Raw genomic sequence first — 12,543 nt, 5'->3', positions numbered from 1 at the left:
ACGGTCAAAGGAAGGGTGGTGAATAGTGTAAAAGTCAAAGCGGGTCAAGTAAAAAAAACGGAGGAAGTATAAAAAATAGATACATCACCCACCTCGTATCCTTCATGAGCTACTTCTAATCTATCTAATTAGTCTCCATTGTGGGTGTGTTTTAATTTTTTTTTTTAGAAAAAAAAAAAACAACAACAAAAAACAACAACAAAAAAAAGGAAATAAAAAAGCATATGCCAATGGCATACTAAGACCCTGCTCATTTCACTTTATTTTTGTTGAACTGAAATTATTTTTACTAAACTAGCATTATTTTTGTCGGAGTGAAGTTATTTTACTGAATTGAAACTATTTTAACTATTTTTTTATTTATATTATTTTTTTTAAATTTATTGATTTTTACAGAATTGAAATATTTTTCACTTAAATAAATTCTTACTAGATTAATCCCATGCGTTGCACGGTTTAAATAGATGTTATTTGTTTAAAATTGTTGTCAATATTCTTTATTCGAAAAAGTGTAATCATAATCTTATTTATTAATTTTGAAAGAAATATTATAATTGTTTAGTTTTAGAAGTTAGGAAAAAAAAATAGAGAAAAAAATGATGATGTCAAAAATAGTTTTGGCGGGAAAAATTTCATAAGAAATTGACAAGTGTCCTTAATGATGTCAGCATGTTTTTGTTTTTAGTAATAATTAATAGATTAATAGATTTGTGGGCAGTCACATGGTATATGTGGGTTACTTTGTTAGTAGGAATGGCAACGGATCGGATTCGGATTAGATGTGGCTAAATCCGAATCCGATCCGTTTAGTAAACGGACCCTGGACTCGGATCCGAATCCGAGTCCGAATCCGAAAAATCCGAGTCCAAATTCGATCCGACACGTAATTTTTGAATCCGAATCCGATCCGTTTCTTCGGACCTCCGAAATGGTCCAAATATTTTTTTAATTTTTATTTTTTGTCATGTCATATACTTATAATTGCTTGTATTGTCATACCAATTAAAGTATAAACATAACATATTTAAATTATAAACTAAGTTACATAACAAAATTTTGCTACAAAACAAGCAAATAATTGTCCCAAGTACAGTTATAGAGCATATGCTTATACTCTCGGATTCGGACTCGGATCGGACTCTGTCGGACTTGCGTAGGGTCCAAGTCCGATCCACCTCCTATTCGGATTCAGATCTATTTTATCGGATTCAGACTAATTTTAAACGGATTCGAATCGGATTTTTTCCTTCGGATAGGATCGGATTCGAATCGAACTCGGATTAAATTGCCATCCCTATTTGTTAGTGTTATAAGGGTTACCGGGCTTACTTTGTTAGTTTTATAGGGGTTTTCCGGACAGTGTTATAGGGGTTAATTAGTCAGCATTACAAGGCTTATCCGATCAGTTTTATAAGTTATTTTATAATCTTATAAATTGGTCACAAGGTGTGACCAGCCACACACAAAACTCACTATAATTATTTTTATCGATTTAAAATTATATAAAGGAATATTATTTCTTTAAGGTGAAGTGGTCCTTGCCTAATTGTATCTTTGCTATTTTATTTTATTTACTTTATTTTTGTTGGTAACATGATAAATTGATTCAATAAAATTGACGATCTACTAGCAAATTCCCAACCCATCAAGAAAACCAAAAAACATTAAGAAAGGCCCAATAGACTCCAGCAAAAACAAAAACACGGGCCGTGTTAGGGCCAGAACAGCAAGTAACAAAAATAGGGTTTTTAAAGTCCCACATCCTCACATATAAAAGCAAATCCAAAGGCGCATCAGTCTAAAACCCTAGCCTCCTCCTCATTTCTTCATCACCGTAACTTCGAGCGAGAGAGAGAGAGAAAAGATGCCGGCTGGACATGGTGCACGGGCAAGAACAAGGGATCTGTTCGCACGGCCGTTCAGGCGAAAGGGTGTGATCCCAATCTCAACTTACCTTCGTACTTTCCACATCGGTGAGTATGTTGATATCAAGGTTAATGGTGCCATTCACAAGGGTATGCCCCATAAGTTCTATCATGGTCGCACTGGCCGTGTCTGGAATATCACCAAGCGTGCTATTGGTGTTGAGGTCAACAAGCAGGTATAAATTCATTTTTTTTTTTCATTTTCTTTGTGATTATTTCTGGGTTTTATGTGTTTGTTAATTTCTTTGATTTGGATTTTATTGATGTTTTTTTTGGTTCTATTTGAGTATTCAGTGGCTGGATTTTGTTATAAAAATGATAATTTTTCTGGGTTTAATCAGTAATTTGGTTTGTTCTTAGTTTGATATGAGATATGAGAAATATTTGGGTGATTTTGACATGTTTATGGATGAATGTAAGTTTGAATTTATGAGAAATTGTTGATTTGAATTTTGATTTTTTTAAGTGATTATGATGGTTTTGTATGCACATTTAAGATCTGTGGTACATGAAATGTTACGAATTTTATGATATAATTTGATTTTCTTTGGTTATTTTGCGTTTGTCCAAGTTAAATATTATTTGATTGTAATGTGATGATAATTTGTGCCTTTTAGCGGCGGCGGCTGTAACTAGGTTTTTGGTTGGTTCAGTATTAGGGTTTATAGTTTGTTTTCTCAGGTCATATGAATGAAATGGGTTGATTTGTGAAGCATAATGAATTTCATTAAATGATAAATTATGGCTAAATTTGGTAGCATATGTTAATTATCTTGTGTAATTAGGATTAGCTAGTTCTTTAGAGTTAACTATAAATGGGATTAGCTATTATCAAATATGATTTCGAAGTTTAATAACGAGAGGAACGATACAATGCTTTCATTGTGTAATTAGGCAACACACTATTTTGATAAACTGAGTCAAATCAGTGTTAAATGCAGGCTGGTTTTTCTTGTCGAAGTTTAATTAGCTGTTCCAGAAATCAATTCTTTGTGCCATAAACTAGGAATAACTTGTTAAGTCGGAGGGGGTGTGCTGATCAGGCATAGCTGAACCCTTGTTATGTTAAAAGTTCGTTGCTTTTGATTTATATTATGCAAATTTATCATCCAGTTTTATCTATGATTACTTACTGTTCTGTCGCGTTAATCTCTAGGTTGGTAACAGAATCATCCCCAAGAGGATTCATGTCCGTATTGAGCACATCCAGAGTTCACGTTGCCAGGAGGATCTTAAGCACAGGATAAAGAAGAACGATGAGCTCAAGGCTGCTGCTAAGGCCAGAGGTGAAGTTATCAGCACAAAGAGGCAACCTGAAGGTCCCAAGCCAGGATTTTTGGTCGAGGGTCAGACCATTGAGACTGTTACTCCTATTCCCTATGATGTTACCAACGATCTTAAGGGTGGTTACTAAGCCGTGTCTCCTAAGTTTTTGCTTATTATTTCGTTTTGGTTGTGTTTCTTTGGACAATTTAGACTGCTGCACAATCAACTTGTCAAATTTTGCTGCGTGAACCTATATTTTTTTTCTGTTTAGAGAGATGAATCAATGGTAACGTCTTTAGATACTGGTTTAGCAATTTTCTTGTGTTAACTTCAGTACTTCGTATGTAGTATGTGTTTATTTGCGTAGTTCTTATTTGCCCATTTATGGTTTGCCAAAGCTGCCTTAACAGGTCAAATGTCGAGTGTGATTTGATCAGTTTGCTTGCATATATTCTGATGGCTGCTTTAGTAACGTATAACAAGTGCTGGATGTTGTCCCTGTTAAAGTATTATAGCAGTGCAATGGCAATGTGACTGTATTGTCATATGCTGTAAATTACTGTGCCAATCAATGTAGCTTTTTTATATGGAGATCTTTGATGGGATTGTTGCCACGTTTTTTATTTTCAAATTAGGGCTTTCTAATCTATCATGTATTTCATGTGCCACTGATGATCAGTTCACTTTGGATGTTAAGTGAACATGTAATTCTACTTGCAAAGAATGTACTCACTACGTTTCTTAATTTTTGCAAAAAAGTGGGTAGCGTGGTTAGTCAAAACTTGTTAAGCATATTTAATAAAAAATAAGGGCATGTAAATGATGTAATTAAGGAAGAGAGAGGGTGAATAATTTATCCAACTAAATAGCAATTAAGCAACCAAAGTCAAGCACCACCACCGATGAAGGCACGGTATGCCACCCACATACATCACCCAAACCACCAGTCGACCATCCAGACCCGTGCCACCAAACCCATGAAACCATCAAAACCACCCTTCCACCCCTACGAAACCAACGACACCACCACCCAGATGCACGTCCCCAAACCTACGAAACCACTAAAGCCCCTCATCTATCCATGTGAAACCACTGAAACCACCAATACCACCACAACCTCGACTAACAAACCCACCCAACGAAACCACCGACACCACCAAACCCCCCAACGAAACCACCAAACCCACACAAACCGCTGAAGACACACCAAAAAGCAAAAAACCACCAATCTCGACAAACCACCAAATCCACTAAGAACGGTGAACCACCAAACCCGACACCACTGATGACCCACCAAAGCCACTAATAATCAGAGTTGAAGAAAATCCGACGAACTAGTGATTTGATTATGAGAGATGAGGAAGATGAAATGAGAGATGCAAGAGGAGAAAGAAAGATAATGGGTCTGATTATTTGGGTGTGATTTTATAGATAAGTAATTTAGATTAGGATTATAATGGGTTGTAATATGTGTAGCATTATGTGTTAACAATCTTTTAGTAAGGGTATATTGGTCATTTTAACAGCAAAAAGTTTTCAAATCTATAACCCTTATAAAAGCCCCAAGCACCCCTACTGTAGCAATTTTACTGTTACTTATGAACAGGGAATTGACATTTCTGCCCTCACCTGCCCTTAACACCCTTCCTTGATTGACAAGGTTATTTTGGTCTTTTCGGGTTTCTCATTTCTCTCTCCTGCTTTTGCTCCTCTCATCCTCACTCTTCTCCTAAGCATCCTCAAATCTCTCTCTCTCCACCATTATTGAACCGCACTCTGAGTTCTCCATTGAAACGCACTCTGAGTTCTCCATTGAAGCCTACTTTGAGCTTTCACTTCTCTGAGGTATAATGTTTTTTCTAAGCCGATTTTACTTGCAAGTCCCACCGAGGATGAACCCAGGCGGAATGCTGATTTAGGGAAGGTAATTGCTTTTTTATTTGTTTAAATCCTTAATTTTAAAATAATTCATGTTGATTTTAGTTGTTTCTTGTTCATTCTTCATCTAGTATTTCTAATTTTTGTTGTTTTCTTCAGATTATTTAATGGTGCTCATCTAATATTAGAGACAATTATTGATCGGGATCGGGTTGTCCTTCAGTTTTCGGTGGGTCGCTAATTCGCAAGACCCACATTTCTTGCTGTTCCTACAACTGGTCTTCAGGTAGCCTTCCCTCATTTGTTTGATTTCAGATCAGAATAATTTATCAGGTAGCATTTAGATTGATATAATTTGATTTCTGTTGGTTTGTGTGGTGTGTCATTTTGCTGCTTTTTTCTTTTTTTTTTTTTTTCTGCAGATCGAGACTTGTGATAGCTCAAGCAAGGCTCACAGTGTATTCTTAGCCCGAAAACCCAAGTTTCTACGGATTTTGAATCGAACTAGAATGTTTCTGAGGTTGTGTTCACTTTACTCTGCAATCCTTCCTCTTGTGTTTCTGAGTTTTGTTGATTATTACTGATGAAAACTGATTGTTCATAATTAAATTTGATTTTTTACCAAATATGAAGATTACTATTTTTATTTTTGATTTTAACTTTAAATTTGAAACGAATGCCTTGAACTAGCCAACAAGCAGAACTAGATTGTTGGCTCTTCTTTCCAATGTGATGCTGATAGCATCGTGTGGTCTACAAGTTTGTACAGCAATGGATGATAAAACCATGAATTTTGATATTGCAGACCTCTCATATATTTCAATTTATTGTCTGCTACTACATTTCTCCTGTTTAATTTCAAGTGTAAAGCTTATGGGTTGAAATTTCAGGCCATGTGTATTTGTATAAATAGCTACTGGTCGTGTGAAATCAAATGCTTGGTATTATACATGTGGGCGTATGTATTGATGGGTTGCATAGTAAAATTAAGCGTGTGTGTATATTTCTCTCATTATAACCCGAAACTCGATTGTCTAGGTTCTTTCTCTTTAGATTTTTGTTGTGTTTTTTTAAATGATTCTCTAATCTATTGTTGTTTTTTTAACCAGTGACCATTACTTTTCGAATTCGGAAGTTGTCGCCGGAGATGAGTTGGAATCCGCGAAGTCCGCTAATGTTTCCAGCGAAGAAAAGGATGATTGGGTTTTCGATGGTGTTGAAACCCTTCTCTTTAATTTACCTTATTATGAGCATGGATATGGGTGAGATTTTCTGTATTTTTTGCAATTAAATTGATCGTTTGTTTTATTTTAGTTTAATTAATTGGAATTATTCATAGGATTTGATTTTCATTTGATAAATAGACAGCACTGCTCATACTTCATAGTTCACACGTATACCCTAAACTATACAATCTACAGAAAACAAATTCTTGTACACTGTTGAGGAAACTTATATAGTTGTGCTGCTTCAGAATTTAAAATTTGAAAGTATTATCAAACTAACCTAGCATAGAATTATGGTTTTCACACTCTTTGTTTTGAAGTCTGAACCAACTTATCTTTTACTTGGGCTTTTGTTGGAATCTGGATGTCTGATGAAACGTTTTTACTCTTAAATCATCTCCTTACCCAAAATCCATTGAGCTTGAAGGGTGTACATGGTATTCCTAACTTGTATCTAGACATTTTAAATTTAGTTATCTTTGTAAGAAGCAACTTGGAGTGACGAAGCCGATTTCTATGGCGGGACCTTCTGCTGTTGATTTTCAGAAGACTCGGGAATTTGAGAAGGTTTGTTGATTTGATTCTTGAATTTTTTGTTTTAATTAGGGTTTATTATTTATTTGGTGGTAGAATGGCAGACGTAGTTGAGCTAGAGCATCTTCTTATAAACGGAGATGGAAGAAATAAGTTTGATTTGTGCCAAGAATGTTAATGATTGTTAAAGAAGAGGGGCTTAAAAATGTAAAATTTGTTTATGCGGGTACCATAGGTGGGTTTGGTTAACATGATTGTGGTGAATGGGACACAAAAATGACAGAGAAACATGAATGAAGCATTTGTATTGTTGATTTTGAATCTTAAAGTTAAATATGTATCTTGGTTTCTATTTAATGACATCTCATTTGGGAAGTATTAATTTCATGAGTATTATATGGGAAGATGTAATATGTATGTAGATTAAAACTGTCAGCTATTCAGTTTATTTATTTATTTTTTTAAACGGGAAGCTATTCAGTTCTTTAACTTTCACATTTAAACAAGAAGTTATAATTATGTAGACTTAAAGTAAATAGATATGCAAGGTTATCTTTCTCAACTCTGTTTTATTATGGGGTTGGAAACTTGGGATTGAATCTGTTATCTAAACATTCAATGACCAAGTTTATTCCTTTCAAATGTGCTTGAGTTTCTATTGTAGTGGCATTTGTACAGCTTTGCTTTGCCAAAATAGTTGTCCAGTTACTTTGTGTGACTGCTGGCGAATCTAATTCTTTAGCTTTTATACTACGTATTTGATATTGTTCCTCATTTTATTCAGTGCATAAGCTCAAAATCATTTATCCAGTACTGGCGAATTCAACGCTTCAGTTCTAATCAGTTGTCTTGATTCTTTAGCTTCTTAGTTTGTTCTCTTGTTCAAATTCCGTCTAACTATGGTCTTGTATTTTCTGCATCTGGTGTTTGTTAGTCTAGAGCATTGCTTGAATGGCATGGAACATCACGATTTTGCGGGCAGTGTGGAAGTAAAACAATTCCCAGGGAAGCTGGGAAAAGAGTGCAGTGCTCAAATGAATTGTGCAAAAGGAGGATATATCCTCGTGTTGATCCAGTATGTTGATGCCAGTATCTCATTCATTATGCAATGCAGAAGCACTGTTTGAACAAATGGAATTAAATTCTTCCTGTTGTGTGTCCTGTTACCAGGTAGTCATTATGCTCGTGATCGACAAGGAAAATGACCGTGCACTTTAAAGCAGACAGCCGAGATTCGTACCTAGAATGTGGAGTTGTTTAGCTATTTTTTTAGAGGTTAGTACTCTGCAGAAATATGATGACTCCATACCTCATTTGTGATACATTTGTCTTAGCCCGGAGAGAGTTTGGAAGAAGCAGTGAGAAGAGAAACATCGGAGGAAACTAGGATTGAAGTAGGAGAAGTTGTCTATCATAGTTCTCAGCCATGGCCTGGTAAGTTCATTTGGAGCTCTGATGTCTGAGTAAAAGTCATCTCCTATTTAACCTTTTTTTTTTTTTTTTTTTTTTTTTGTGTGTTGTCATACTGTAAGTCTGTAATGAATTAATTATCATAGCAGATAAATTTCTGCAATCAGTTTCTTGTCTCAGCTTAACAAACTTTAACTTTCGACCTTTTCCAGTTGGGCCAAGCAGCATGCCCTGCCAGTTGATGGTAGGCTTCTTTGCTTATGAGAGATCTCTTGAAATAACTGTGGATAAGGATGAATTGGAAGGTATGGTTTGCCACATTTTCTCCTATTATTGTATTATCTTTCTTTTGCCTTCCTCATTTGGACATGAAACTTAAAGTAGATCTCAATACTTCCTTTATTACTTGATGATTTTTTAGACTACTTATAGGACCTCATTTTATTACTAATAAGTAAAAATAAATAAAACTATTATAACTGTTTGGTTAATCTCAGTATAATTTTAATATATTACCTTTATATATATCTTTTTTTTTAAAAATTAGGTATTAAGAGTCAAAGTTATTCGTTGGTAATCATGAAAGTCATAACGATTTATGTATTGAGAAATAGAGGAAGTATTACTTAGGTAAGAACTTACAATTAACTGTTCTATACCTGATTAATGGATCGCGACTAGCCAAATATCAGCTTATATCTAATCTATTTTACGTCTCTAATGTATGTATGCGGTTGTTTAGATGCCCAGTGGCATAGCAGAGAAGATATCAAGAAAGCTCTTACATTATCTGAATATGAGAAGGCATAAAAAACAGCTGCTGCCAAGGTAGAGCAGATTTGCAAGGGGGTCACGCAAAGTCAGAACCTCTCCTCGGACTTCAACACTGAAAGCGGAGAGCTTGCGTCCATGTTTATTCCGGGGCCTTTTGCAATCGCCCACCACCTCATATATACTTGGGTCAGTATGTATTGATGGGTTGCATAGTAAAATTCAGCGTGTGTGTATATTTCTCTCATTATAACCCGAAACTCGATTGTCTAGGTTCTTTCTCTTTAGATTTTTGTTGTGTTTTTTTAGATGATTCTCTAATATATTGTTGTTTTTTTAACCAGTGACCGTTACTTTTTGAATTCGGAAGTTGTCGCCGAAGATGAGTTGGAATTCGTGAAGTTCGCTAATGTTTCCGGCGAAGCAAAGGATGCTTGGGTTTTCGATGGTGTTGAAACCCTTCGCTTTAATTTACCTTATTATGAGCATGGATATGGGTGAGATTTTATGTATTTTTTGCAATTAAATTGATTGTTTGTTTTATTTAGTTTAATTAATTGGAATTACTCATAGGATTTTATTTTCATTTGATAAATAGACAGCACTGCTCATAATTCATAGTTCAGACGTACACCCTAAACCATATAATCTACAGAAAACAAATTCTTGTACACTGTTGAGGAAACTTATATAGTTGTGTTGCTTCATAATTTGAAATTTGAAAGTATTATCAAACTAACCTAGCATAGAATTATAAATGTGTGTGCTAACCTTAAAATGCTGCCGTCACTGACCTTAAATTCAGCAAGACTAAACCACCTAGCAAATATATGCTGTGAGGATCACCCAGCATGAACACTATAACAATATCAAAGTTGATATTATTGAATTTGGTCTGAGAGTGAGGATCACCTAGCATCAGTCTTTGGATGCACACAGGAAGAACTGACCTTTGTCAAGAGCAATGTTAGCCATCCTCCCCTTGGCGAGCTCTGTCAAGGCATGTCTTCTCTATCTTGGTAATTAGTTAATAATATACTCAAGCTGGACGAATCCTCTTTTGCCTTTGCTGCAACATTTACTTGATTGATCTCTTGATTTGAATGAGATGTTAGTTTTTTATATTTAGCTACATTGGAACCTTAGGTGCATTGTTCTAAATATAGGTTTTGATTGTCTGTTTTATCTCTGGTGGTCAATTGATATTAGAGAGTTCTCATCTAAGTGACTATTAAGGCTTAATAATATGAGCATGTGATAGTGTGATACTGCAGATTCCTATATCTTCTACCATTATACGTGGTCTTTAGATTATCCAAATAAGTGGAAATGATTTATTTTGTATATTTTCTGGTTTGGCTTCTATTTGATCAGTTGAAATCGAATATTCTTCTGATAATCACTCATCTATGCACTTTGTATATTTCCTCTTTAACTGTGATGCAAGTAGTATATATAAAGATTAGTTAATCAGTAATATCTTGACAAGCAACATAAATTGTGATAGGCATGGGGATTATTGGGGGAAGCGTTGAGCAATTCAATATTGAATAGAATGAATGTGAAGTTATCGAATCGTTATTGTATATCGATTGAGGTACTATAAGTAGTGAGAATAACAACGGGAAGGGTTCTTTATTCAGGATGAAGTGGGGTAATTTAAATAAGTGCAGGAAAGTGGAAAGACTACTACTCTCTGATTTATGAGCTAAGGGATGTTTACTTTGTTCATTTGATACTTCTCTAGCTTCCATTATGTTAAAAATCTGATCAGGTGTGAATAGAGGTCAGTAATCCGTATATAGCTTTAGCATGTTAGTGTTGACTCATTATCACAACAATTAGGATTTGAATCACTGGGAATCCTTTACTTAATTCTTAGGAGGAGAGAGAGAGAGAGAGAGAGAGAGAGAGAGAGAGAGAGAGAGAGAGAGGGGGGGGGGAATCATGCTGCATATTGGACCACGTTATCTTAATTTCATGCTGAAATTGTTTCTTCGAGTGTAATGATTCTGGTTAGCAATGGCCAAAGTTCATGGATGATTCTGAACTTTACCATAAACAATAAATCTAATCATTTTAGGTTAGGGGAAGAAGATGGGTGGATTGGAAGGTTTTATTGGTTGAGCTTTACCTAAAACAAGGTTTTAATCTTCATTGTATGCTTATTGTTTTTATGTGTTTGGTCCTCCTATTGCAGTCTTTCAGTCGGGTTAGCGTGGTTGCCACTGTCAATGTTTGTCGTTTTGATGGTATACCAATGGCTTCTGCAGACCCTATTTAGGTGTTTCAGAAACTTTTAAAGCTAATATGAATGAAAAGAAGCTCAATCTTGGTGTTGGAGCCTATCGAACCGAAGAAATCCGGCCTTGCGTACTGAATGTTGTCAAGAAGGTCAGACTTGGTCATTGTGTGTAGTATGTAGAAAGGCTTTTTTGCTGATTGAAATAATCTTCATTTGTCTTTCCATGAATAATCTGCTTGATTTTCAAATGATTTTAATCATTAAAGAGCTTAAAGGATACTTGTAATGTACTACTGAGTGCTTTTATCTTCTATTGCTTTGACATTGTGATCTTCATGGTGATGTGACTGTCTGGAATAGGACAAAGAGCAAATGTGATTAGTCTTGAGTTTCTTTAAGGGAAATGGTAGTAATAAGAAATATTTTAAGATGATTTATTACTCTCAAGTCTCAACACTAATTTTTAGGTTAATTCCAGTGTGGGTACATGTGGCTTCAAACAATATCGGAGGATTTTGAGCTGCTACTTTATTTGCTTATGCTTTTTTGATTTTGTAGGATTTTTGCTACTTTATATTTTGATTAAAGATAATTAATGTGGGCATTAAAATAAATAATCTGTTCTGATTATGGCTTTCTCCATTATAAAATTAGGTGGTGTATTGGAAGGATGAGTTTGGCTTCATGTTAGCTGACATTTTGAAACAAAATAAAGTAAATGATTCAGGCATGAGATTTGATCCCGGGGTAAGGACAGTTGATTTCGATAGGTTTATAGCCGAGTATGAGAATGATCATACTTCTTGTTCTTTGTCTACTTTGATTAATTTTACAGCAACTGAGGAGGAGATCGAGGAGGCTCTTTACCGAATTTAAGCTCCAAAAATTTCTGAATATATGAAAGAGTTCAGGCTCTTCACTCTTTTTTAGGGTGTGCTGCTATCAAATCTTATAATTTACAGCTTAAGTAGCAATTACATTTGGACATGTGCAATTTTTCATGAATTTTCCCCTTTTTTCCTTCTGTATGTTATAAGAAATTCGTTAACGTATTGAAATCGAAGTAGCATTCTTCATTATGAAAGGATTGCAGAATTAATACTTTTATTATGCAGGACTAATTGTTTAAAAAATACAGACAATGAAGTCTATGTCTACATAACTGTATTGTATAATCATAAAAGTTACTAAATTAATTTGTTTAGAGAAATTGTATATATATATACACATTGAATACCGCTCACATTATCCAGAATTATAGGTTCGATGATTAACATAAAACAAAGCT

The 12,543-nt window shown here is 34.9% G+C and overlaps 2 protein-coding genes and 1 pseudogene across 2 annotated transcripts; all 3 read left to right on the top strand.

The window, feature by feature from the left end:
- Positions 1–1,789: 1,789 nt before the first annotated feature.
- LOC110689192 (60S ribosomal protein L21-1) lies at positions 1,790–3,557 on the top strand. The gene is made up of 2 exons (XM_021865919.1): positions 1,790–2,101; positions 3,082–3,557. Exons 1-2 carry the CDS (start codon positions 1,865–1,867, stop codon positions 3,337–3,339), a joined length of 495 nt encoding a protein of 164 aa, XP_021721611.1. The 5' UTR covers positions 1,790–1,864; the 3' UTR covers positions 3,340–3,557.
- A 1,248-nt stretch (positions 3,558–4,805) lies between these two features.
- Positions 4,806–12,334, top strand: LOC110689193 (annotated as a pseudogene).
- LOC110689450 lies at positions 9,214–12,131 on the top strand. Its single transcript, XM_021866239.1, has 4 exons — positions 9,214–9,239; positions 9,355–9,507; positions 11,284–11,404; positions 11,910–12,131. The coding sequence occupies exons 1-4, from the start codon at positions 9,214–9,216 to the stop codon at positions 12,129–12,131; spliced, it is 522 nt and encodes a 173-aa protein (XP_021721931.1).
- Positions 12,335–12,543: the final 209 nt, after the last annotated feature.

Source organism: Chenopodium quinoa, unplaced genomic scaffold (assembly GCF_001683475.1).
Source record: "Chenopodium quinoa cultivar QQ74 unplaced genomic scaffold, ASM168347v1, whole genome shotgun sequence".
NCBI classification, from domain to species: domain Eukaryota; kingdom Viridiplantae; phylum Streptophyta; class Magnoliopsida; order Caryophyllales; family Amaranthaceae; genus Chenopodium; species Chenopodium quinoa.
This window is presented reverse-complemented; position numbering and strand designations above follow the sequence as displayed.

What these genes read in the sequence shown, in the direction of transcription:
- LOC110689450 (XM_021866239.1), top strand. Translation starts at nt 9,214, where the DNA reads ATGGGTTGCATAGTAAAATTCAGCGT. An exon ending in TGCATAGTAAAATTCAGCGT is followed by an intron (nt 9,240 to 9,354) that starts GTGTGTATATTT and finishes TTTTTTAACCAG; the next exon opens with TGACCGTTACTTTTTGAATT. An exon ending in TACTGAATGTTGTCAAGAAG is followed by an intron (nt 11,405 to 11,909) that starts GTCAGACTTGGT and finishes TTATAAAATTAG; the next exon opens with GTGGTGTATTGGAAGGATGA.
- LOC110689192 (XM_021865919.1), top strand. Translation starts at nt 1,865, where the DNA reads ATGCCGGCTGGACATGGTGCACGGGCAAGAACAAGGGATCTGTTCGCA. An exon ending in GTGTTGAGGTCAACAAGCAG is followed by an intron (nt 2,102 to 3,081) that starts GTATAAATTCAT and finishes GTTAATCTCTAG; the next exon opens with GTTGGTAACAGAATCATCCC.